The sequence below is a fragment of the Aulonocara stuartgranti genome (assembly GCF_965226115.1).
Source record: "Aulonocara stuartgranti genome assembly, chromosome: 1".
Taxonomy (NCBI): Eukaryota; Metazoa; Chordata; class Actinopteri; order Cichliformes; family Cichlidae; genus Aulonocara; species Aulonocara stuartgranti.
The window spans coordinates 31,351,344-31,377,889 of NC_138939.1; the positions used below are offsets into that span (position 1 = coordinate 31,351,344).

At 40.9% G+C, this 26,546-nt stretch overlaps 2 protein-coding genes across 5 annotated transcripts in view; one reads left to right on the forward strand and one right to left on the reverse strand.

Annotated features, from left to right (window-relative positions):
* Nucleotides 1–8,680, reverse strand: part of ddb1 (damage-specific DNA binding protein 1) — a 47,171-nt gene extending 38,491 nt beyond the window's left edge. Inside the window, exons 1-6 of one of the 2 annotated variants that reach the window (XM_082535322.1) lie at nt 8,528–8,680; nt 7,242–7,390; nt 6,833–6,949; nt 6,223–6,444; nt 5,906–6,020; nt 5,540–5,637 (exon numbers count right to left, since the gene is read on the reverse strand). In XM_082535322.1, coding sequence (XP_082391448.1) covers nt 5,540–5,637; nt 5,906–6,020; nt 6,223–6,444; nt 6,833–6,949; nt 7,242–7,390; nt 8,528–8,588 — 762 coding nt within the window. In that variant the 5' untranslated portion in view covers nt 8,589–8,680. Of the gene's footprint in view, nt 1–5,539; nt 5,638–5,905; nt 6,021–6,222; nt 6,445–6,832; nt 6,950–7,241; nt 7,391–7,925; nt 7,947–8,527 lie in introns of those variants that run through there. The other variant, XM_082535323.1, reaches the window with a different exon arrangement.
* The window catches only part of cfap70 (cilia and flagella associated protein 70), a 28,162-nt gene continuing 10,289 nt past the window's right edge, over nt 8,674–26,546 (forward strand). The window contains exons 1-15 of one of the 3 annotated variants that reach the window (XM_082535342.1): nt 8,674–8,740; nt 9,630–9,807; nt 11,478–11,664; nt 11,923–12,018; nt 12,603–12,685; nt 14,601–14,675; nt 15,586–15,777; nt 15,910–16,092; nt 21,304–21,398; nt 23,218–23,290; nt 23,439–23,576; nt 23,902–24,045; nt 25,671–25,762; nt 25,972–26,032; nt 26,326–26,508. In XM_082535342.1, coding sequence (XP_082391468.1) covers nt 9,736–9,807; nt 11,478–11,664; nt 11,923–12,018; nt 12,603–12,685; nt 14,601–14,675; nt 15,586–15,777; nt 15,910–16,092; nt 21,304–21,398; nt 23,218–23,290; nt 23,439–23,576; nt 23,902–24,045; nt 25,671–25,762; nt 25,972–26,032; nt 26,326–26,508 — 1,674 coding nt within the window. In that variant the 5' untranslated portion in view covers nt 8,674–8,740; nt 9,630–9,735. Of the gene's footprint in view, nt 8,741–9,629; nt 9,808–10,210; nt 10,293–11,477; nt 11,665–11,922; nt 12,019–12,602; nt 12,686–14,600; nt 14,676–15,585; nt 15,778–15,909; nt 16,093–21,303; nt 21,399–23,217; nt 23,291–23,438; nt 23,577–23,901; nt 24,046–25,670; nt 25,763–25,971; nt 26,033–26,325; nt 26,509–26,546 lie in introns of those variants that run through there. The other 2 variants (XM_082535343.1, XM_082535344.1) reach the window with 2 other exon arrangements.

Sequence of the window (26,546 nt, forward strand, 5' to 3'; positions counted from 1 at the left end):
CCTATAAAAGCTTGATTCTAATAGGGTCCACGCTTTAGCAAATCAACCATTAGTCAACTATTTATATTTGTGTGTGCAGGGAAGTAGCAGTGCTCCACCACCAAAGCACTTCTTGGAGTATTAAAGAATTCAGTATTATGTGTACACCATTTTAGGTACATTGCAAAAACCTTTCATGTTACTTTAAAAGATCTTTTAAATTGCATGTGGGTGCACAGCAATACATGTGCAGAGAAGGAAGCTGGAAAACTAAGTTGTCAGTGCTCTCTGTTGGACAAACTTTGCAATAGCAACAGTATTTCTAAACACATATTTTGTATGCTTGTAGAGAAATATCATGTCACTGATGTATTTTTGATATGCTAATATTCCCCAGGAGTAATCTGAAGCAGACTGATTTATCAGCCATTCGTACAATAATGTAATGCCACTCTTATATTGTCTTATCAGTGTTTGCTGTCATAATGTATCATGCTGTTTAAAATATGCTTTCTAAACTTTGAAAAGGTATAGGAAAGGACTATCAACTGAGGCTGTTGTAAAATATTTTACAGTACCTTCACTTTGAGGCTCGCTTTCAGCTTTCAGCATTGAGCTTTTCAAAAATTCTTACTCTAAACAAAACTGAGCAGCACCAAAACATGTTAGGAGATTCAAATAATACTCCAGATTAAAGCTGGCATTTAACTCCCATAGTGTGACAGAGTTTGTTACTTTCTTTCAAAAGGAGATATTATTATTGTCAATGACTGCTGTATATGCAGAGTCAATTTCTCACTTGATCAAACCTTTACAAAACTCATTTTCGCAATCACCCAGCCTGTAGCATTACTTAAAACTTTTGTCAAAAACTTTTATTTTCACAGCTTTGCAAACTTGTGGACTCCTCTTGACTGAATGGCAGGTAATTAGCTGGTTAGCTCTGACATGTGAAACCAGTCTACTTCCTCACCAGCTACTGTAATGCCCTAGATGAGCTGAGACATTTTCAGCAGACCTCCGTGTTGGCAGAAGCTTTGGTGTTCCACATTCATTTTTCACTTTGGTGCTCCAGAGTGACAATTTATTAATTAGCTGCCAAAACAGTTCTGTTATACATCAAAGGATAAGCCTCTGTGTTTTCTTGATACTTTTGAAAGGAGTGTGTTTGAACTGAATACAAATAACATATTAGGTGAAAAAAAAAAAACAAATTAAAAAAAAATGTGGCTTCAATGATCACTTAACAACTTTCCTATTACCTGTTCCTATTCAAACACTAGAAAAGCTGGACAATGCTACCGTGCAGTTGTAGTAATGAAGACACGAGAGCTTGAATTAGAGAGGGAAAAAACCCTGACAGATCAGTAGGTCTGGAGGATGTTTTGAGCTATTGATAAGACATGAGAGGAATCTGTGTTTGAAGCCACCATTGTGTTGCATTTTCATTTGAGGTGTTAACTTTATTTTCATATGGTTCCAAAGTCCTTTTAGAGGCAGATTTTGCAACAAGGAATCCATCCTGAAACAAACCCACGGACTTATTTGAGCAGTTATTTTGAAGAATGAATTACATGAACTTTGATTCCTCTATAACATGAAAAACTGATTTAAATGTTTCCTGTCCTTTGTTAAAAATATTGCTTTAAAAAACCCTTTTCTCCTAGATGTTATCATTTTCACCAAAGGATTATATGACTAAATTTCTCTCTTAAAATGTCTGTGGTGGTACTGATACAGTTACTACTTCTTTTTCCATTTTTGCTTCTATTATAATCCGACATCAACTAAATAATCAAGGGGAAAAAAGCTAAAGGGACAGCATACTTTGAACAATGTTGGTTAGTTATGAATATGATAGTAAAGTGTATCCCAGTGATAGCGCTGCAGCTAATAAGCGCCAAGCAATGCAATTAAAAACAAGAAAATGTCAGGAAAAGGGGAGTGATAGAGGACAATACCAGAAATGAGGCTCATGCCATCATGGGTGAGATGACACACCAGGGCCAGGAACACCAAGAAAGTATCCAGAGAGAGCTCCAGGATTTCTGCTGTACAGCGGGACCTTTTCTCAGGGAGAATTGGAAGTACAGTGGTCCCTTATTTATCTCAGGAGTTACGTTATAAAAATAACCTGCGATAGGTGAAATCTGCGAAGTAGCCAGCTTTATTTTTTACAATTATTATAGATGTTTTAAGGCTGTAAAACCCCTCACTACACACTTTATACACTTTTCTCAAACAGGCGGGAACATTTTCCCACAATCTCTCTTGTTTAAACTCTCTCAAAGTTCAAACCTTCGTAGAAAAATAAGTCCAGAAATAGAATGAAACCAAAGATCAAACCCTGTTTTCAGGTCCAGAACATGGGAATAGAGCAGCTGCCAGAGAATTCAACATTAATGAATCAATGGTACAGAAGTAGAGGAAGCAAAAAGAATGAGTGGAGTAAAGTTGGACTTATCTGACTGTTTTGTTTTACTAATGCGCCTTATAATCTGGTGCACCTTATGCTCCGAAAAATACGGTAAGTTCTACCTCATCTTCCTCTGCCTTTTGGGTGCTACTGCACGTGCCTTAGATGGTGCAAAACGTTTCGTCGACATTGTTGTGTTTGTTGGGGAGAAAACTTCAGCATACAGTACAGCACTTCAGAGTCACACTGCTAGTGATCGAAGATTTATGTAAATTTGACAAGCTGAACTCATTCTGTACTGTACAGGAGACACAGCACGGAGGAGATTGATTGACAATGGTCTACAGCCAATCAGGACGCAGAACACAATGCGCTGTTAAAACCCCCTGAGAAAAAAAAAAGCATGCGAAATTGCACAAAAAAAAATCTGTGAAACAGCAAAACCGTGTTATAGTGAGGGACCACTGTAGTTTTTTTTCCTCCTTCACTTTGATCCTATACCTTTAAAATGTTGTGTTATTATACAAATAGATGTTAACAGACTACAAAATCCAGTAAAAATAGTAAACTTGGTAAAAAAAGAAAAACACATTTTGAAATAAAACAAACAAACTTCCAAGCGGAGTGGCAATGCTCAGTTGTAGAAGAATGGTAGAAACAACCCATCATTATGGAAACAGGCCATAATATCAGCGATCAAAGAAGGGGAAAGAGGGAACAGAGTAGGTCATACAGACCCATTTCTAGATCACATATTATAGAATATTTACTTGAATAATTCCAAAAAGACCAGAAAATATTTGACAGATTCTGGAAACAAAAAACAAAAACAGGATTTTCACGCAAGACAATGTAAGGCGAGCACTGCAACTTGTTGATATCATGAGCAATAGTGGTTCAAAGTCACTGGCCAGCACTCTTAATCTACAAAGGGCCCATGACGCTGTACAAAGCCTATCTTAATCAGATTATTCATCAAAAAAAAAAAATGTAAATAAAAATATTATTTAAAATGGAATACCAATAATATGATGTACCTGGGGGCTAATATCCCAAAGAATCTAAAAAACTCTTTAAATTATGGCCACATCAAAAAAAGAAATAAAACTAAAATTTGACTTAATAGTGATGTAATTTAATATGATTTAATAAATGTAAAAGTTCTATACCGAAGATGAATATCTAGGTAATTAGTTGGGTAAAATATGATGCAAACTTCAAACTTTCTTGGGGACTTTGTTGGAAAATTTCCAACATCTCAGTGAAAACTACAATTTAGACATACATGATTTGTTTAGATACTTACAGGTGAAGCAACACTTTTATAGAAATGCTAAAACTATTGGGGAATCTGATAAGAGCACTGTTATTATTTGGGGCACTATCCACAAGAAACAGGTATCTACAATTTATACATGAATACAATTTCTCATGAAATATTCCACCTTATACATCAAAATCAAATGGGAGAAGAAGGCAAATGTCACGCCAATAGTTGACGATCGATTAAATATGTGAATTAAATGCCAGCTAGTGGAGAGAATATTCATGAAAGAATTTTATGTTTTATTGCTCCAAAAAGAAAATTCCTACAAAATAGCAGATATGACAAACAGTAACACAACCATATCAGGTTTTGAGATTGACAATAGTTGTGTTATTGTATATTTAAGTAATATACTCCCTGATTATTACATTCAAAACAAATATTTTACGAAAGTATTACTTATTGACAGTAAAAAGGAAATAATAGGGAAGTGGCTGGATAAGGAGCCACCGACTAAAGACTAAGCCTGGTTCAGCCAGAGGTTTTATCCAGTTAAAAGGGGAGTTTTCCCCTTCCCACGGTCACAAAGTGCTTGCTCATAGGGATTTGTCTGATTGTTTGTGGGGCTTTCTCTGTTTTATTGTAGGGTCTTCCCCTTACAATATAAAGTCCCTTGGGAAGACTGTTGTTGTGGTTTGGCGCTATATAAATGAAGTCAAATTGAACAGAGATAATGTTAAAAATGCCCACTGTCATGGTCAACTACTGACTACGTGTGCCTTATTGTATTACTCCTGGGTTTTTTGGGTTTTGTTTTTTTTTTGTTTTTTTTTTAAAAAGGGCCCACACGTGAGCCCACTGTGAAATTCCTAACCTATAACGAGATAAATATATGTTAATATTTCGATAGCTGGTACATCTTCCTTATTAATGTATCACAAATTCCCTGACTATCTACAGCAGATATATGATCAAGTGATTACCTATATACTTTTAAGACAAACAAGCTTTCCTGTTTCCAAATGGGTGAATTCATCAAAAGTTTGAATCATTAATGAACCCTGAAAAGTCAATAATCAATCATCCTTAAATTGGGGAGATAAGTTAATTATTAGGATAGTCAACAGGTCTAGCAAAGATATTTGTTTTAAAATGAAGATAATGAAAACAGTGTAATTAGAAGATTCCTAATCTGAATGATTTCGAATTTTCTTTTCGTAATTCATGAAAATGTTCTTCTAAAGAGCAGCGAGGGAGGAAAGAACAACCTCTAATTATAGAAGCGAGAAACCGTTGAGGGGCTCTTGGGCCTTGAGCTCTTTTAAATGCCAGTAGAAAGACTACAACTAAATCTTGATAATACTAAAACCCTGAGGTATTGGAAGCTTAGCACCGATAAGAGTCATAACAAAAGAAAGCACATGTACACCTTAGGGTTTAAAAAATATAACAAAACAATCATGCTTACAAAGTGTGATTCTGAAGACAGCTCTACAATCACACTCTTGATTTCACACCGTTTTATACACAAGCTTCAGATTTGGGCTCATGTTCCCAGACAAGCTCGATTTAATTAGTTTGCTTCCATCAGCCCAATACTAACAGCTATTTTGATGCATCACTGAATTAGATATAGGATACTTACTTGTGATAGGGCACTACTACCCACTCTGCAAGTGACTTCACCAACTAACTCTATTTTGACTGCCCCTGGTACAGAAATAGTCTATTTGCTGAGACTTACAGTGCTTAGGCTTCTAACAGCCACAGTCTAACTCAATTCTACATTATTGCAACTTAAATGTTTACCTAGCTTCTTTTGAACAGCTGAACGATCAAAATATCTAAAGCAGAAGTGTGCTATCTGTTATCATTACCTTGATAGTGGGTGGTGCAATGGCCAAGTATTTGTCTCCATTGTGGTAGGTGATAGACTCTTGTCCTATGATTATAGCTCCACCAAATGGCTCAGGGACTAAAATACAAGAACACAGACAGAGTGATTATTCTGGGAAGTTTCTGCTATTTTGGAGATGTTTACAGCACAGAAGCTAATATCCTCTGCATTACCAGTTATCAGTAGTGCTGTGGGTTAAATGTATTCAACAATTGAAATTATTCATGACTTGTAAACTAAACTTACACACTTATGAACTAGCAATTCATAGCTCACATCCTTGTGTTTTCACACAGCAGTTTTCGTTATTATCACGGCTATATGTTGAGTTAAATAGTTGAAGTACCTGGGATCACCATTGAAGCCTCAGCCTCCACATTCTCCTGTTTCCAGGGGCCTTTGTTAAACTCCTTCTCCCTCAGAGAAACCTCATAGGTCTTCACATGGCGTCCCTGAGGGTCCTATGAAACACAACACATGGAATAAAACTGGTCACTAATTGCACTTTGCTACTGTGCATTGCTTAGTTACCATAAGCTTGAAACCATTCTCCCGGAATAAATAAATTAAATAGAAATGTCCCGGATATGTGAATTTTTCAACATATTCTTTTTTTCCCATTTCATTAAAGGCACATTCCCACATTCTGTACTGCTCATGTACCTGGTAGATGAAACAAACAGTTGGAGCCTGGCAGCCATACAGAAAGTGAACGTCGATGACCTGGAGCTCCTCCAGTCTGATGTTGAAAGCTTTGAGCTCACGGTTGTCCCTGTCCAATGGGATCACCTTAAACAAGCCGTCATACAGCCGCAGGCCAATCATGCGGCATTCTGGGTCTACAATTCCGATGATACCCGTCTCTGACGGACGCCCAATACGATCCTGCAAAAGAGCATTGGGTTAGGAACTGTTTAGCACTGGGAGTGTATGAGAAAGCATCACATTATGTAGCACATAGCTAGTTACATTTTTCCAGCTGTTATAGTCTAAGAAGTCCAAAATGTCACTGATATAAACCACATTAAAGAATACAAGAATTCTGAAATGTTACCTAACGGTGTTTACCAATTTAAATGGCAAATGGATAATTTAAAACAGTCTAAATTAAGATTTATTAATATGAATGTAGTGGAGCTAAAAAAGAGTGAACTGCTGCATTCAACCAAGAAGAACAAAATACATACTGCCCTTCATATGAACACACCATAACAAATAGAATGTCCTTACAATGTGGCTCATGTCTATAACAATATTAGTGTTGTTGTCTCACCTGGACATTGCCATGGGCTCGGGTGATGATGTCAATGCTCTCCCCGGTCTGTTTGTATTCTAGGATGCAGGCGTTGTACTTAGATGTAAGAATGAACAGCAGGTCTTTGCTCTCACCCTGAAGAATGAGGAGGAAAAAGGCACCAGAGTTACATGTTATACACCTGATCAGCCTCTGTGAGCCCGATTAGAAGACAGTGCCTGCATGTGTCATATCCTATTTGTAATGTGCAGACTTTCACTATTTTTGAGAGGCAAAATTTGCACCCTACTTTGTAGATGATTGAGAAACACACCACAGTACAAATCATTTATGGTGCAGTTAAATATATATTAAATAACCAGACCACTAACTAGTCGAGCAGGAAAAATAATTCAAAGTGTTGCCGACTGCACACAAAACCCCTTACCTTGGGCCTGAAGAGCTCCATAACAGCAATTCTGCCATACATGCCCACTTCTTTGACGGGCCTCAGGCCCTCTGCTGTGACCACATAGATTTCCAAACGTGTGTTTTTAGCTATGAGCAAATTGAGGTCTTCAGCAGAGGTGAAGTGACCTGCAGAAAAACAATGGTTACATTATGTTCAATACACTGGTTTTAATGTGAGAGTAGTGGGCACACAGAGAAATTAAAAATGTCCACAAATATCACTAAATTGGGGCATAAATATTCTGGTGCTTCTCAAATACATTTACATATCAGCTTAACTGCTGATTTTTAATGTCTTCTTTAGTCTTTAGCAGCTTAAAAACAACTTACAAGGAAATTATCCAACTTCCTTAAGTGTTCTAATTTATCACAATAAGGAAAATCGCAAACGGTTACTTGTGTTCAAAATGGTCTAAAATAATATATCTTGGCCAAACTGGTTCATTCCATTATCTACTCCAACAAATGTAACTGTGTCAGAGTCAGTGCTACAATCAACGACCTACCATGAAAAGTAGTAATTTCGCAAGTTCTTTAAACATCTTTACACTCTGATTGCACTTGGCAGTATCAATTATCAGATTGCTTAACAATAAAAGTAACTTGTAAGTAGATTTCACGTCTAGACTATTACACGTGAGCATTCATCTCAATTCGTCACCTCATATCATCTCGAGGTCTCTACTATCGCCATGAAAAATAAAAAGAGAGTGAACATGAAGAGATGATGCATCCTACGCAGCCATTTCATGAGTGCATGTCAAACTGTAACTTTAATGTGACAGAATTCCTATTGGTCTAGCCTGAAATACAAAAAGACAGCAGCATAAGCGTCTCTATGAGCTTTAATGCATCACGGTTTTTGTGAGTCAAATGAACGAAAACGTAATCTAGCTTAACTCGTTTTAAGTGGGGCACTAAGTCTGTGTGATATGCTAATGTTTGTGAGCAGAGGAAGCGCATTTTGATCCGCTGCAACTGACGTGCAGGACACAGCTAACGTTACATCAAAAAGAAGAAGCAAGAAAAAAAACGTCTGCCGTGTGTATGTTAAAGCAGACGTGACAAGAGATGTGTGTGTTGAGACACGCATACAAACGAGCAGAACCTATGTGACAAGTAAACCGTTGACATAGCAAAACAAGAGCTAGCGGCTACTACAGGCCCGTTTGGAGCACTTTAGTTGTAGCGCGGGAGCAAAGCTAACATGCAGGTGGCAAATGTTTCCTTACTGCACAACGGCGAAAAACAGCGCGGATTTACCTGTGATGCAGGCGTTAACCGCCGTAGGTTTCTGGGCTGTTACAACGTAATTGTAGGACATTTTTGACAAAAACAAAAGACAAACACCAGAATAGTGTTTAATCTCTCTCAAGTGACAAAATCATTGATAATAAAGCTTCCGGAAGTAGAAAGCTGAGCTCTGTAGAGGTCTGAGATTGAGCGCCGCTAGCGACGCGGAGGACTACCAGCAAGGCAATGATTTTATTTATTTGTCCAACGAAATACGCGGTGCGTTACATTAAACGGGAAAAGCATTAGTCAATCGCTAAAAGAAAATATATTCATATGAAATGTACAAATAAATAAATAAAATGAAAGTACAACTCTGACCACTTAGGTGATCAGTAATTTAGCTTATATAAAGAGCTGTAACGCTGCAACAAAATGGTGTTGATATTTTTTTTAATGTTGCAAAAACTATATAAAACGGTCTCTTTTGATACATCCTGCTCGAGATATTAAATTTTTGCAGTTTTATGGGAAGAACACAGAAAAAGCAAATTAAACTCCCAATGCCTCAAGGTATTTCACACACAACAGCTTAAAAACGAGTGCGCCACCAGGATGTTTCCCCTGTAGTGAGCAGTGACCCCTGCTGTCTCACTAGTACTATTACAGAACAAAATGTTTCCTAAATGTTTTCCTGAATAAAAGCGAGTACAAAATCGATTCTCTCACATGTGTAATGCACCGAGGGTGAAAAGCAGTATTTGCCTGTAATACGAAAGATATTTCTTTAATATTTGTTTTTGAATATATCTTTGCAGAAGAATAAGATATCTGCGTTGAATGACGCTGCATTCATGTAATGACATGCATAATAGGCTATTCATGTACTATAATATTATAATATTAGCTGAACCTCTCACAAAAAAGCACTTTGAAGACAGGTACAGTGAAACAGGGCACTACTTTTATGAGTTGATTGAGTACATGTATCCATGTATCATGCTGTGCTTTGTTGTGTGTTGTGGTATATATGAGCACATTAGGACAGATTCCTATCAACCGCGTCGCTGAACTGGTAACAGTAAACTTGAATCTGAAGTTAATTTTGCCCTTCTTGTTGTATATTGTTCAGCATTTTCGAGTTCACGTTGAACCCACCATATCAGAGCCGCCGCCTGTGAGCGACGAGAGGTATCGTTGCCATGGAAACGCGTCCCCGTGCGACAAACTGACTTTTAATGGAGGCTCCAGGAAACACGAAAAGACACAGCATGAGTATAAAAATACATATAAACCGTGGAAATGACCTGGTAAGTCAACTTGCCGTTACTTAGAAATGATCCCCATAAACCTGTGAAATTTGCTAACACTGCGGCATAACAGTCTAACGGAAGTCTAGGTACGTGTTGTGTATGAAGTTTTTTTTACCTTAAAATTCACGAAGCAACAAATTACCTTGATAACCCAACATTACCGTCCAGCAGTTCCGAAAGAAACTTTGAGGTGTTCACTTCTAAGCTGTTATTGTTTGACAGTAAAAGATTATAGCTCACCTTAAGAGAGCTGTAATATTCCTTTATTCATAGAACCTGGAGTGCAGTATAGGAATATAGCATGCTATATATGTAGCTATAATTTTGTTGCAGTAGATTTCATCATCCTTATGTTCGTGCGATTCAGTACAGTACATATATATGTAGGGATGAAATATATAGAGAATGTAATTTATAGAGAAGAGGAAGTCATCTATAATGGACAACAGTAGAAACCCTCTCCACGTTCTGATGGCTGGCAGGTACCCTCTGTCCTCTCACCCCCCACCCATTTATTAGTTATCAGTCCATTAAAACAGTGAGCAAGTAATCTAGTACTTGGAATGTTGGTAGTTCAATTCCTGGATGTTCCAGTCTGCATGCCAAAGTGTTCTTGGGAAAGGCATTGAAGCCAAAGTCCATCATCCATCAGTGTGTGCGTGTTAGTTTGAGGAAAAAGTATTTTTAAAAAGCGCTTGTATGAATGAGGCACATGGCAAGTAGAGTAGAAATGTGTTATGTAAGAACCAGTCCATTTGCAATCTTTTATTGTATTGTATTGTGTATCCCTCTTTTGAACTTTATTTATTTATGACTGGAGGAATGTTTGCTTTTTAAATGGAGCTGCTGGATATCTATATCTGGATATCTGTTTAATTGTTTTAAGACTTCTCAATAAGCTTTTTAGAGCTTCCCAATGAACTTGTTATCTTTAATTGGTTCGGTTTTTTATCATTACATGAAATTAGAATTGTGTTTGTTAAAAAAAGAAAATTGCAAATATTTTAGGTGGCTATTCTTTTTCTTTCTCCTTGTATTGTTACATAACTTTTACCACCACTTACCACCAAATATATAAAAAAAAATACTCAAGTAAATGGGCAAATATCAAAGTAAAATTTAACACAAGTAGCACTTGGTTCAAGATTATTTCGTTCAAGATTGTAAGCAGTTATGTAAAGCACTGAAGTTAAAATTCTATTTTAATAATGTCATAGTAAAATGTCAGTCAGTTTTCATTCTCATCATTGACCATCCATCATTGATCTAATTAGAAAACTCAAAGTTAGCTTATGTGTATTTGGGCAGGTCAGCTCGCTCTATATTTTCAGTCCCATATCTCATAAACAGTTGTTTTCTTATCAGCAAAACTGCTTTTAGCACACAGTCTTCTTTTCTAGTTTCAATTCACATTGACTTATCCAAAGAGAGACATAAAAGCAAACAACTTCCCGAGTTATAGGTCTTAGAAGGCTTTGGTAGCATGCGGTACTAATAGCTTACATGGAGACTGGTGGAATATACTTTTGATGTTATGCTAACTACATTTTACTTCTTCAACAAGTATCTAAGTAAATTTAATGTAATTAAAGCTTTATTTTAAAATGTGATATAATCTTAAGTAAATGTTTACAGCTTGCTATGTATTTCTTTACTTTTCTTTTTAGCAATCAAAAAAAGGAGACAGCTTTCAGAGTTTGGTGCGGGTTGAGTTTGATGGAACATTGCTGGGAGAGTCAGATGCGAAGCAGGGTAACCCCATGCAGGACTTTATTGACTATAAATTTACCTGCATCTTCCGCTGGCCAAACGACGCTCAGGCTCTCAGTGACATTGCCCAAAAACCCATTGTATGTAAGTCGAGATTTGAAATATTCTCCTGTCTCTGATAATATGATGAAACTGAAAATGGCACTAACCAGCAGCTGAAACATTTCATTTCATTCTATTTTCTTTCAGTTTGATCAACACTTTTTTTGTTGCTTTTTTTTTTTTTTATTACATTTTTGTTGTGAATACCTTGTGTAATTGGTGACAGGAATCTCCTTGATAACCAAACTTGCTAAAAATGTCCACTGTTGTGTTTAATGTATATGGTTTTGTGGTGGTCAGTGACAGTGATAGAAGTCCTGGCTGAGGAGAAGAATGATGAACCAAGACAAGTGCCTCTGGGCCAGGCTGTTGTTGACCTTCTACCACTGTTACAAGGTACAGCTATAGCTATCCGGTCTTTCCATACCAGATCAGTCAGATCTGACAAAAGTTCCCACCTGGCTTCTTCATAATCAGATGACTTATTTATTGCTCATGAAAAAATGTAAATTCATACTATGACAAGTTTCTGAATTAAAGGCCCTGGAAGGTGGGTTGAAATGTGGTACATTTTTGAGCCCCTAACTTCATAACTGTTGGAGCTAGCCATATGAAACCTTCAAAGCTGCAAAAACAAATTTAAGCTCTATTATAAACTGAAAACAAGTAATTTTATTTTCCCTCACTTAGAGTATAACACTCCAAATGCAAAATCTAGTTTTAATTTGGCAGTTTTTTTTTTCTCTAACCAACCTTTAGCATCAGTGTACCTACAGTATCTACATTTTCTTAATTTCTGATACCGGGCTCATGTTCTAGCAGTGATCCCTTTTCAAAATTGGTTTCTGATATAGTCAGCATATCGTCCCAGCTAACAGCTGCTTTGTATGGAGGTCAGAAAAGCAAAAATTCATTTCAGAGAGCTTTTCTTAGCAGAGCAGAACTTTCATTTGTTAGAGTGATTTTCTCTTTGTCTTCAGGTCAGTGCAGTTTCTCATCCACAGTCTCTGTCAATTCGGTGCCCAACCTCCGGGCCAAATCTGCCCAGGACACCGGCCTCAAGGTCAGTTGAGGACTCTGCAGTCATTCTCTTGGAGACCCAACGATGTTTGTATGAACATGCTTTTCAGCATGTCTCACTTTTCACACATGGTTGCTGTATGCATACAGCCGGCTGTAGCTTTTCAGCTCACAGCCCGACACACACCAACACAACAGCACAGATAGCACAGACTTTAAGGCGGCGAGGCGTGATTCCGGGTGCCGCTCAGGTGCGTCCGCCTCCCCTGCAGCGGCGCTGCAGACCACGCCCCGCCACACACCATAACCTGGTAAAATACATATTTAGACAGAATTTTGCAAATATCTATTTTTCATTTTTTAGCAGCATAGTGCTTTTTTTCCAATTATTTTTTAAAAGTCAGGTCAAGGCTCCAAAATCCCAAAGGTGATATAAGGGTGGCGGCTCACAGCATCTTTTGTTTGCTGGATCATTTTAGTTCAGCTGGGTGTCTTTCCTTTTGTTATATTTCTTTAAGATTTAAAAATGTGTTAATTACATAAATAAAATGTAACTTTCTCTGTAGCACTTCATGGATTTCATAAGCAACACACCTTAGTTGTTCACACAAAGCATAAAGGTAAAAAACAATATATACAGTGTTATCTTCATTTTAGATGTCAAAAAGTATTTGCGGCTCCCAGCGTTTTTGTTTGCATGGAAACCGGCTCCAAATGGCTCTTTGGGTGTTAAAGGTTGCTGACCCCTGGACTACACTCTCTGCTATTTTTACATAGCAAAGTAACCCAAATAAATTACAAGTGTTTTTGTGTATTTTTAATATTGACAAAAGATTGAACATCTTTAAATGCACTTAAAAACAGCACTGATCAGACATGCTTGCATATAGTTCTGACTGAAAAAGTGAATTAACAATTAAACAATTATTTCTTATTATATTATTAAGTCTAGATTACCAACACAGACTCTACAATTATTTAGCATCTATTGCCTTTTTTCGATGGTTACAGCTAAAGTACAATTTTAAACCAAAACAAATGCCACAATTTGAGACTATTTATTGTCTGGTCAAAAATAAGGCTCCCAGGCTCAAGCGGTATCTGGTAAAAAAAAAAAAAAAAAAAGTTTAGTATTTAGTATTTTTAACCCACTGACAGGTTGGGTTGAGTATTGTCAGGGGTTAGACACTTTTTCAAACACAAGTAAGTGAAATAAGACACTGCAGACCGACTCAGAGTTTAAGAACGTGTACACGGGTGAATGCCTCTGAGAAGACAGACACACACCGAGTACAGGCTGCTTGCTTTATTTATAAGGCAAAAAATGGGTAACAGTACTTCCTCTTTTACCAGAAAAGAGGAGAGTTCAGACATAAAGTTCAGACATAAAGTTCAGACATAGAGTCAGCTTATCTGATCTTTCACACACTAAAATAAGAATACAGAAATATATCATGCTTATCTGATCTTTCACGCTTAAAGTAAGGATACAGAAATATATCATGTCTTGTCAAAACATCTTAAACACTTAAGCAAGGAATGCATTGTGTTCTCTTTTAACAATAAGCTTGGTTATGTGAAAATATATGAACACTCGGTTATAAGGCATACTTGGTTATATTGCATTTGAATAAAAAGCATATTTGTTTTTACTTGATTACACTCAATGATTTGTATTTAATAAAAATCCTCTGACAAGTATATAAAAAGAGATTCCAAATATTAGTTTTGCAGACATTTTAAAATAATGCATTCAACACATTTGGCAAAGCCTAAGAAGCACACAGTGTGTTTTGTTAAATCAATACTAATTCCAGACATGTAGACACTTTAGTTATATATGAAATGTGTAAAATAACAACTAGAAACAATAGAAAGATAATGGACAGTTGAAAAATAGAATTCACAATTTAAGTTTTTTTTACATTGTTTTAAGAGTGTATCCATATTGCCCACAGTTCCCCAACAAAGATAGGAGTGCAACCAGAATGAAGCAAGGATCCAGCCAAGCAGTTTTTAAATGGAAAATGAAGGTAATCCCATTACTCTACAGGGACAGTTATAGTAAGCATAAATAAAATATCCCTCAGATGAGCCTTCAGGGGTTCAGGTCTATCTAAAAGTCCCTGCGCCCCCTTAGTTGAATTCTACAGATTTATGACTAGAAGTCCAAATTAGTCATAGAGTTTGGTAAAGAAAAAGTAAAATACCAACATCACAGGTAAGTTGCTGCTCAAAATCAGTTTAATAATTCAGCTAACAGTAGCTTCATCCATGCAGCAACGAGCATGACATCGGAGGGTATTAACTCTGGTGCCCATGCAAGTTGGACTTTGAGAAATACCTCTCACTTTAAATGTGGTATTGCGGTATTATAAATTAACCAACAGCTTTTCTAATTAACACATTCATGGTGAGAAAGCCAAAGACCGGCACTTCATTTCATTTATCATGTGAAATGCTATGCTAGCAAGGTTCAACTCCTAATACTAAACAACCTTGTTGTTAGATTACAAATAAAATGTGATGTGCATCAAATAAAATACAGATAGAAATACAACAGATAAAAAGTGCAACAGGCCAGAAAAAAACAAACTAAGCTGTATAAACTGTTAGTGAGTCCTCTTATCCTTTTCAGTGGCAATATGTTTTTGTTGGTTTATTTTGTTATTTGTTATTGAGGAACATGTTCGTTTTAAGGTGTTGTTAAACATAAGTATTTTTTTGCTGGGTTATGATAAACGAGAAAAAAACAGCCACTTACATGTATTATATGTTAAATATGTGAATTTACATATAATGATAAAATGAGCTTTCATTGCACTCAGGAAATTGTTTAGTGTTGTGTATTATGGTTTGAAAAGCACTTAGGACCTAAGGATTTGTATTCAGTATGGTTAAAGCAGTATATCAATGAAAAATATAAACTGCTCTGCTTTTTAGGTGCCTACCCTCGATGTGAGTGTCAGTGTGTTGGATCCAATACTGTCCGAGGCTGACCTCTCAGCCTCTAATCTACTAAAGGTAACTTTGGAGACAGCCTACTCTGTCCCAGACTCATGGATGCTGCCATCCGGCCCTGCTCCCACTACCTTCACATACACTGCTGCCCTAGAGATCCCTCTTACTGCAGACGTGAGTGTTATACTGTGCTTTTTATGTGGCCTCTTAAGGCATACTGCTCTATTCACACTAGCTTAAAATGTCAATCTTTCCAAGGGTGATGCGTTTTTGACAAATGTAGCTTTACTACTGCTTTGCTCCCAGCAAGACCAAGTGCTAGTGTTCCCTGAAGGGCAGCTGAAGGCAGGGGGGCAGGGAGAAGAAAAGGAACGTCAGAAGAAGAGGCCCCATAGGGACACACTAGCTCCAGAGAACCACTTCCTGCCTGGAGTCTTTTTCAAGCCAGAGGAAATTGATCAGGAGGATGGTGAGCTGACTGCTCGAGAGGTAAATACAAATGCAGCTTGCAGATACTACCAATAATATTAGCTGGAATGTTGCAAAAAAAAAGAAAGAAAGAAAGTTAAAAACACTCTTAAAGTGACCTCGAGATTTGATAATCAGTTTTGTTCATCAGTTTCTTACCTGTTGAAGTTCAGGGTGTGCCTGCTGAGGTGGTGTCAACATTCACTCAGCTTTAACATCGCCCTGGGTTCTCGGCCTGCTTAGCATTACCATTCTGTCTGTACAGATGCTTGCAAAGCAGCATAATGCTAACACAAGTTCCTGGATGCGGTTTGCACTTTACGATTGTGCTCTTGTCCTTTTGTGCAATAAAAATAAATGTAATGTCCATATCCGTACTACAGACCGTGCCATTTATTTCCCTTTTAAAAAGAAGGAAATCAAGTATTAATTTGCACATATGAGACACATGGAATTTTAGATTGGGATTTTATCGTATTTGCTACATCCACTACATCACACTGATGTAGAATTCTGAAAAACAGACAAATTTTCATCCATCAAATGTGATATACGTGTCATTACAGGGTTAGACAGACACAAAAACTAACAAAGATGGGTAATAAGGATCAGATGAACTGGATCAGATTCTAACTATCCCTGTCCCTAACAGGGACACCAACCTTTAGCATATCCATCCATCCATCCATCCATCCATCCATCCATCCATCTTCATCCGCTTTATCCGAGGCCGGGCCGCGGGGGCAGCAGCCTAAGCAAAGAGGCCCAGACCTCCCTCTCCCCAGCCACCTCCTCCAGCTTATCCGGGGGAACACCAAGGCGTTCCCAGGCCAGCCGAGAGATATAATCTCTCCAGCGTGTCCTGGGTCTGCCCCGGGGCCTCCTCCCGGTGGGACATGCCTGGAACACCTCACCCAGGAGGCGCCCAGGGGGCATCCTTGTCAGATGCCCGAACCACCTCAGCTGGCTCCTTTCGATGTGGAGCAGCAGCGGCTCTACTCTGAGCCCCTCCCGGATGACCGAACTTCTCACCCTATCTCTAAGGGAGAGGCCAGCCACCTTTCGGAGGAAGCTCATTTCTGCCGCTTGTATCCGCGATCTCGTTCTTTCGGTCACTACCCACAGCTCGTGGCCATAGGTGAGGGTAGGGACGTAGATCGACCGGTAAATTGAGAGCTTTGCTTTTACACTCAGCTCCCTCTTCACCACGACGGACCGGTGCAGCGTCCACATTACTGCAGCTGCAGCCCCAATCCGTCTGTCGATCTCCGGCTCCCTTCTCCCATCACTCGCGAACAAGACCCCAAGATACTTGAACTCCTCCACTTGGGGCAGGAACTCATCCCCGACCCGGAGTGGGCACTCCACCCTTTTCCGGCTGAGAACCATGGCCTCAGATTTGGAGGTGCTGATCCTCATCCCCGCTGCTTCACATTCGGCTGCGAACCGTTCCAGTGCGAGCTGGAGGCCCTCACCCGATGAAGCCAACAGAACCACATCATCCGCAAAAATCAGAGATGAGATTCTGAGGCCACCAAAGCGAAAGCCCTTCGCCACTTGGCTGTGCCTAGAAATCCTGTCCATAAAAATTATGAACAGAACCGGAGACAAAGGGCAGCCCTGGCGGAGCCCATCACCCACCGGGAACGAGTCCGACTTATTGCCGACAATGCGAACCAAGCTCTTGCAACGGTTATATAGGGATCGAATGGCCCGTAGCAATGGGCCAGACACCCCATACTCCCGCAACACCTCCCACAGGACACCCCGAGGGACACAGTCGAATGCCTTCTCCAAGTCCACAAAACACATGTAGACTGGTTGGGCAAACTCCCATGCACCTTCAAGTATCCTCGAGAGGATAAAGAGCTGGTCCAGTGTTCCGCGACCAAGACAAAAACCGCATTGCTCCTCCTGTATCCAAGGTTCGACTAGCGGACGAACTCTCCTTTCCAGCACCCTGGCATAGACTTTCCCAGGGAGGCTGAGGAGTGTGATCCCCCTGTAGTTGGAACACACCCTCCGGTCCACCACCCCGGTCTGCCAGTCCACAGGTACTGCCCCTGATGCCGTCGGGGGGTTCCCCGGAGGCATCTTCCTTGGGGGGCTCAACCCGGGGTAACGGTCATGTCCGGTTAGGGGCTCTGTTGGCTCTGAGGTGACTGTTTCCTCGTGGCTGTGTGCAGCGGGGCTAGGGGAGGGTCTGTGCTGACGGACGTGGGTTACTGACCTGGTAGCCTGGCTGCCCCTGGGTGGGTCCAGGATGGGCGTGAGGTTCTGGGGGCGCTCCGTCTCTGGGCTGGGACCCGGGCCTTGGGGGCTTGGGTCCTGGTTGGTGTGTTGCCGGGGTTGTGGGCGGGTGGGTGCATGGGGGCCCAGCCCTGGAGCAGGGTGCCGCCGGTGCATCGAGCCACCTGGGGGGCTCTTCAACTGGTGGGGGAGATTGTAGCATCTTGCAGGAGCTTTCCTCTCCTCAGGAGCTCCCTCTGCAGGAGGGGGAGATACAGGAGAGGTGGAGGAAGATCTCAGCCTGGGTGTTTATTGTCTTATGTAGTCTGGAAGATGAGTGGATGGTGGGGTGGGTGCAGTTTTCTCTGTGGTGGGGTTGGGTGGACTGTCCCGGGCTCTGTGGGGCCGGGAGGCGCTGCTGCACTGGGCCCCGGTCTGGATGGGCCTGGGCCCCCTTTCCCTGGCGGGTCGCGGGGGTGCCTACTGGGGTCAGCGGGGGAGCTGGCCCCAGGGAGGGGTCACTTGCCCCTCCCTTCCTTCCCTCCCCATCTCCAGCTGCCTCCCTCTTCCCGCTCCACCACAACCACCCACACATGCAGGACCTTGGAGTAGGGGTATGTCACCAGGGTGCAGAGGAGGCTACCCCCCCTCTGTCCCCTTCTGGCTACCTCTGCCTCAATTTTATCCCACAACTTAGACATTCACATTACTCACACTCTCATTACACATACATATAGGATCTTGGGGGTGGGCACGATACACGGAATCCAAAGTACCATCAGGGTGTACACCCCACCCCTGGCGTCGTTGCCCACCTCTCAATTTTAAATACACGTAGACATTGAGGGCTAGCAGGAGGGACCATGCGCTTACCTGCTGCTCTCTGGCAGGTAGCTCCATGCCCTCCTGGGTTTTAAATGCACCTTAGAACACACATGCATCAACACTACAATGAGCGGGTGGAGGGAGGTTTGGAGTCTTCTCTCACCCCCATTCTCTGCGACCTGCTGGAGCGGGGGGGCTAGGAGGAGGAGTTGGCCGTCCGACTGCGGTCTGGAGTGTGGGGCCTTCCTGCTGCTGCGGAGTCGGGGCGGTCTGCCTCCCCCCACCGCAGGGAAAAGGGTAACACCACCTGGGTCTAGGTGCAGTTCCCCCCTCCAGGGGCAAGGGTACCTAGACCCGGTTTGTAGAGTACGCTTGGGGAGTGTGATCGTGTGTACAGCGTCTCTTTATGTCTGTCTCCACGTTGGTTGAGTGTGGAGTAAGTGCATATGAGAGCATGAGGGTGGGAATGGATGTTTGTATCTGTGTGTGCCTGTACGTCTGTGTCTATATGTCAGGTTGGGTGTCAGGCGCCACCTCTCTGGGGACATCTCAGGCCCTCCAAGGTTTGGAGGCCTATCTCCCCCTACCACCACTTCCCCTGCCAGTGGTGGACCCCCTCAGACATCGGTGCGTTGGTGGTTCTTTGTGTCCGGGGATGGGCGTCCAGGTACACACCGGCTCACTCCTTGGCGGCCGCTTATCGGGGCCTGGAGCCTGGGGCTCGCTCGGGCCACTTCGGAGGTGGGGTGCCCCCGGCCTCTCGGCCTGGGGCTCGGTCACTCAGGCACGGCTGGCTGCCGGCGGAGCTCACGGGCGCGTCACTGCAACTCCCCCTGGCTTCTGCTCTGCGGCTGCTGAGTGAGCCCTCATCTGGGACTCTCCTCAGCTCTTTCTGGGACAGTGGCGCGGCTGCCCCTCTGTTGGTCTTCCTTGGTCTCTTGTGTTCTGGGGGCCTCTGGATGTCTGGAGTTTTGATCTCCTCCATACCTGCTTCATGCCCTGGAGGATGGGGCTGTGGCTCCCCACACCCTCTAGCAGATTATTACATGAAGGAACCTTTAAAAAAAACAAAAAAAACAAGCGCGTCCATGCTCACAGGTGTACACACGGGTGATCACACCCACAAACTACACCCTTTTTGGCTCCTACCTCAAAGCACACTGTGTTCTGTTGATCTTATGTGCTGCACAATAATGTTTAATATTTAGTATTTACTGTCATATTCCCATATATCATTGTGATGTTGTTTATTCTATTACTCTTGTTCTCTTCTGCTTGTTTTCTTTTTTCTTTCTCAGCAGGTGATTCAGGTGATTGATATATGCATTTTTTTTCTCTGCCCGTTCTGTTGGTTTATGTTTTTTGCCCTTCTCCCCCATCCCTCTTCTCAGCTGTTTCTCTTTCCCTCTTTCTTTCTCCCCTTCTTTCCCCCAGTCAAGTCTGTCCCGTATTCAGTAAGTGAAAATAAAATAAACAATAAAAGGTGAATCAAATGGACCATTACGGCAAGGCTGGGATGGTCAATTTGGTAAAGTAAATCCGTTGGGCATCTTTGTTTGCCTTTAGACAACAATTCTGATGGCAAAAGAGCCAAACGGGACAGGCAAAAAAAAAAAAAAAAAAAGGGAGGCTGAGGAGTGTGATCCCCCTGTAGTTGGAACACACCCTCCGGACCCCCTTCTTAAACATGGGGACCACCACCCCGGTCTGCCAGTCCACAGGTACTGCCCCTGATCTCCACGCAACATTGCAGAGGCGTGTCAACCAGGACAGCCCTACAACGTCCAGAGCCTTCAGGAACTCGGGGCGGACCTCATCAACACCAGGGGCTCTGCCACCAAGGAGTTGTTTAACTGCCTCAGTGACCTCGCGGGTCATTCCCCTCATCCCCAGACTCTGCTTCCTTATTCATATCCTTATTCACTATATCCATGAACCTCCTCTGAGGTCTTACTCTTTTCCTCCTGCTTGACAGCTCCCTCTTTATATATTTGTCCACTCAACAAATCAAGAACTGAGGAAAATAATAAAACCCAAGAATCAATGTCGATAAACTCAAAGGAAGACAAAAACTCAGAAATCTCAGAAAACCACAGATAATCCAAAAACCACAATTCCATTGAAGATAACAGCATGTGAAAGCTTATTTACGGGCTTGTGGTGTAAATGTTCCCACAGGACCGGGCATTTCGTGATGAGGCAGAGACCACGAAGAACAGAGTGAGCTGGGACACAGAGATGTACTGCTTTCTGGACGCAGGGGGAACTACAAGGTTGGAGGCTGAGCATGCAAATCACTCCTTTATTTCTCTGTGTACCGGACCACCATGCTACCTGCTGGCTACAATTTTACGAATTTAATCTAGAAAGGGAAAGTCAGTCACCAGTTTCTTTGTTACAGAACACATGTTATAGCAGAGTCTAAGAGCAGGATTTCCTTATTCAGAACATTTCAGGCATGCAAGGAAATCAGAAAGTAATGAAAAAGGAATTTGATCTTATCACTGATTTTAGGCACACAGTGAGCATGTGATCTGTGCAAGTATACAGTAAGTAAATAGGCTTAATGCTTAGAGTAAAGGTCAAATGTATGAAAGAAAAAACAACTAGTGCAGTGGTTTTCACAAAGGCCCACATGAGAAATTGGGACTGTTGTGAAGGGCTGCACCAATAAGCTGAACTCAGTTATTATGCTCAATATTAACTGTATCACTATAAAACGCTACTGGTAAGAGTAGATGTTACAGCTAGACAACGAAAATGTGAAATATCCATAGTAAAAATTTAATTTTTTTTTATCACAGTTTAGTCAACATTCTCCAAAATGACACCTTTTTTCCTCAGTGAAAGAAATCTAGTCTGTTTTACCAACCCTTTGTTTGCTTGGCAGTAGCACTGAAGTTGAAACTCTCTCAAACAAATACATGAATCCACTCCTTGTTTCTCTAAGTATCGCCAAGACAACAATAGTTCTTAACTGGAAATCAAAGAAATAGTTACATATTAACATCCAGACAAACCTTCTCATTGAAGACACACATTTAGAAACCATGACATTCTTGCAAAAAGACAATAGAGCTGTATTTATCAACATTTTAAACCCATTTTCTGAATTAATCATGTTGATTATTATTATCATTGTTGTTGTTTAATGGTAAATGGCCTGTATTTGTATAGCGCTTTACTAGTCCCTAAGGACCCCAAAGCGCTTTACAAATCCAGTCATCCACCCATTCAAATCAAATCAAATCAAATCACTTTTATTGTCACATCAATATTCACAATGATATATGGGAGTACTCATTCACACACACTGGTGATGGCAAGCTACATTGCAGCCACAGCCACCCTGGGGTACACTGACAGAGGTGAGGCTGTCGGACACTGGTGCCACCGGGCCCTCTGACCACCACCAGTAGGCAACGGGTGAAGTGTCTTGCCCAAGGACACAACGACCGAGACTGTTCAAGTCGGGGCTCGAACCGGCAACCTTCCGATTACAAGGCAAACTCCCAACTCTTGAGCCACGATCGCCCCAATTGTTGTTGTTGTTTATTTTGCCAGAACAATTTAATATGTGACCTTGGGACTGGTGGGATCTGGAGTTGCTCACTAGGTGGGTTTGGGCTGTGGTGGTACCTCGGGGTGGTCCTGGACCTCCATCCACTGTGCCCCATCTCTCATGTTGTCGGCCAACTAATGACATTGTCTTTGCAACACATTAGGAAACAAAAATAAAACAAAGGAATAAAGAAAGGAAAAAAATAATAATATAAAACAACTGTAATACACATGAAAGGGTAGGTTAAACATGATTAAAGTGGGATTCGCATCTCACAGTGTTTTGTTATTACATCACACAAGATTAGGGTTACCAAAAATATAGCAAGCTTTTAATATAACAAAAAAAGATCAAGGCAGTCATGTCAGTGTAAGCCGATATAGGTTGAATGGGTGCTTCTGGGTTGGGAGGTGGGAATGGGATGTCCCCTGGGCTGCACCCTCCATGCCTTTGGTGAATTGCTCTAGGATGATGGAAAACACAAAGAGAGAATATAAAAATGTGTGTATCAGTACTGATTATAATTTCAGGCTGAAGCAAAGGATAACTAAGAGCAGATTGTGGCCAGTGGAGATCATGAGGTCATTGGCTCCATTATCAAAGGTTAGTATTCCTTTTTATTCTCTCTTCTTTGGTGTTTGGATTTCCAGTATTTAGGATATCATATGCAATAAGCTTAGAAAAAACAACATGTGATTTTAAGTCTAACTGAGATGGAGACCAGACCAGACCTGTGTGTGTTTGTGTGTAGTTAGGTGCTGAGGACTCAGAAATCCCCTACCATGGTTTGGCATTTATAGACTTTGGGCAGCTGCTGTATCCTGGAGTCCAGCGAATCCGAGGAGCATACAGCGTTCAGCCTTTCTCTGAGGAAGATTTGCTGAATAAGGTTCCAGTAACACACACACATCACTCATTTGCTTTAAATTTGGTTTCCTTGTAAAATATAAATAAAAACAGAATGGAGTACTTAGTTAATCTCACAAACCAATATTTTATTCACAGTAAAAATCAGAAAACAAATCAAATATTAAAACTGAGAATGTATATTTATGCGTAAAATATGGGTTTATGAATTTTGGAAATAATTTTACTCTCTTTATAAATACAATTTACACAGTGTTCCAACTCTGGGGTTGCAGTTGATATTGCCTTTATTTAAATAGGGCTGTTAAATTGCTATGTGAATTGTTTAACCTCTCTTGCACTCAAAGGCCAAGCGAAGCATCAGTGTTTTAAAGGAAAAAGCTAAGGAAGCTGCCAGCCAGGCCAAAGATATTGTCAGCTCTAACAAAGCAGGAAAGAACATGAATGGAAGCAACAAGGGACCCACAGATTCCAATGAGCAAGGCAAAAAGGTCAGAAAAGTTTTGATGGTCACAAGTGAATAATTCTTTAGAGTTTTTATAAGTTTTCCAGCATAAGCAAAGTCCAACAGTTCCTTTTCCCCCCTCAAACAATTAAACCTGACTTCAGTTATAAGAATTTAGACCATAACATAAAGTTTTTTTTAATTATATCAGCAACATGCAAATCACAGTGAAGGAGCTGTGCCATTAACTGCAGCTGGCCTGCAGTGATTTATATGAACCTGAGCCACAAGTCAATGCCGAGGGAACCCTAAGCTCCATGTAAACATCAACATAACTCTGCACAGCATTAGCGAAGAAATCAATAAAATTATCAGTGTTCCCTCTAAGCTGCGCGTGTGCGCAATTGCGCACTGCTGGCACGGTCTCTGCGCACAGAAAATCTGCGTTGCGCACACACACAAAAAAATCTAACCTGAATTGAAATTAAAATCAATACTTTAACAATTCTGTTTTGCAGTGTTAGTCAGTAAATGACTGGCTGCTCCCATATGGGATCCAGCCAATAATGCGATTCACATTCGTATATACTGTACGCAGCTAATCAATGTCGTTGACAGGCTATGACAGCGTCCTTATGTGCCGACACCGGTGTTTTAGCTAGCAAAGCGGCGTGGCGACGTTTAGCGCAAATCTTGTATAGTTAGTGTGTATTGCAGTCAATAGTTTTGTTGTGTGTGTCAGAACAACTGCTGAATGTTACAGGTGTTACAGCAGTGATGCATCTCCTGTTGTCAGGCCTGCAGGTATCAGGTTGTTGTTCTCCTTTATCTCGTAGTGGACTGAAATTATTTTTGGGGTGGCACAAATAATTTGTGTGGCATCAAATTTGATGCAGAACAGCTGATTGTTCTGTAAATAATTTGAAATGTTTATTTAAAAAAAATGCCTTGGCTGCATTTTTAGGTAAACAGCTGCAAAAAACTTTGTTGTTTGCATAACTCAGTTACTTTTTTGAAGAAGTAACTATATAATTCATTGCCCAACACTGGTATATACTGTATTTTGCAGACAGAGAGTTACAGGACTCTCCCCCAGACCACAGACTCATACTCATAATACAAGTCAGAGCTTTATAAACAAAAAAACAAAACAAAAAAACTAAACAAAAAAAAGTTGTGTCTTCAAAATTGGGGTTTAAGTTATTTTTACTTCCAATAGTGTTAAGATACTACACAGGTCATGAACAAGATTTGTTTAAATTTTCATTGTAAGTGGGCTAAAGCAGTTAATTAAAAGTAGTCTAACATAAATGTAAATGCTGTAATTTGATTATTTTAATAAACCATGTAACTTGGATGGATTCGATGCTGGTGTGACCGCAGTGCACACGTCTGATGTTGCTCACAGTGGTCCAAGGGATCGCTCAGGGAGTTTGTGCGTTCGCTCAGAAACATGAATAAGTAGAGCGAACATTGATTAGGAGAATTTACTGGAGACTCCAGTACCAGTTGCAATTTAGTACAGCTGAGCAGAGATCAGCAGCAGTAGATGCTCAAACTTACTGCACATCCTTATTACTGCAATATATTATAAAGTCGTATTTAGCTGATGTGTTTTCTGTTTAAGCAGAAATTTGGAAAACTTTAACTCTTCACTTGTGTTAATGGCAGATGTATGTGGAGGCCAGAACTTATATTATCATTGAGATAGCCTTGGAGAAACCGCTGGTACCAAAACCATCACCAGAAGAGCTAGCCCAAAGGTAATGTGCTAATTAAACCATGTGGTGACTGAGTCTGACCTGCTTCTTTTGGCTCCATTATTAGATTGTAGCACCGAGATAGAGTTATACATTTATCAACACTTTCACACACACGTAAGTGTTAAATTTAGTAGTTGCCCCCTCTGTTTCTGACTGACTGTGAAACACAAATGAGTGAGTGTATTGAGATGTTTTTGTGTTTCTTGCAGGGTGACGGCATTGATCCCTCCCAAACCTAAACGTCCAGCTGGTCCTAGTAGAGCAGAAAGAGTAAAGCACACACACACACACACACACACACACACACACACACACACACACACACACACACACACACACACACACACACAATGAATTGCCCAATCGAGGAGATTTGCATGCTTGATGTATTCTCTCCTTCTGTGTGCTCCTGCAGGCTGTGCTGGACTTCCACAGGCACACACACACACACACACACACACACACACACACACACACACACACACACACACACACACAATGAATTGCCCAATCGAGGAGATTTGCATGCTTGATGTATTCTCTCCTTCTGTGTGCTCCTGCAGGCTGTGCTGGACTTCCACAGGCAGGTAGCAAACACGGTGTCCCATGTTTCAGAACAGTGTGAGGAACTATTTGGAACAAGTTGTGAAATTCCCCAAGACGACAGCTTGGAGAAAATGAAGATTCAGGTGATAGGAGCGCTCAATGACTCTGGGAGATACTTTGTCTTCAAGGAACAAATGAAGGTCAGACCAACTGCCCACATCTATGATGGATTAATGAA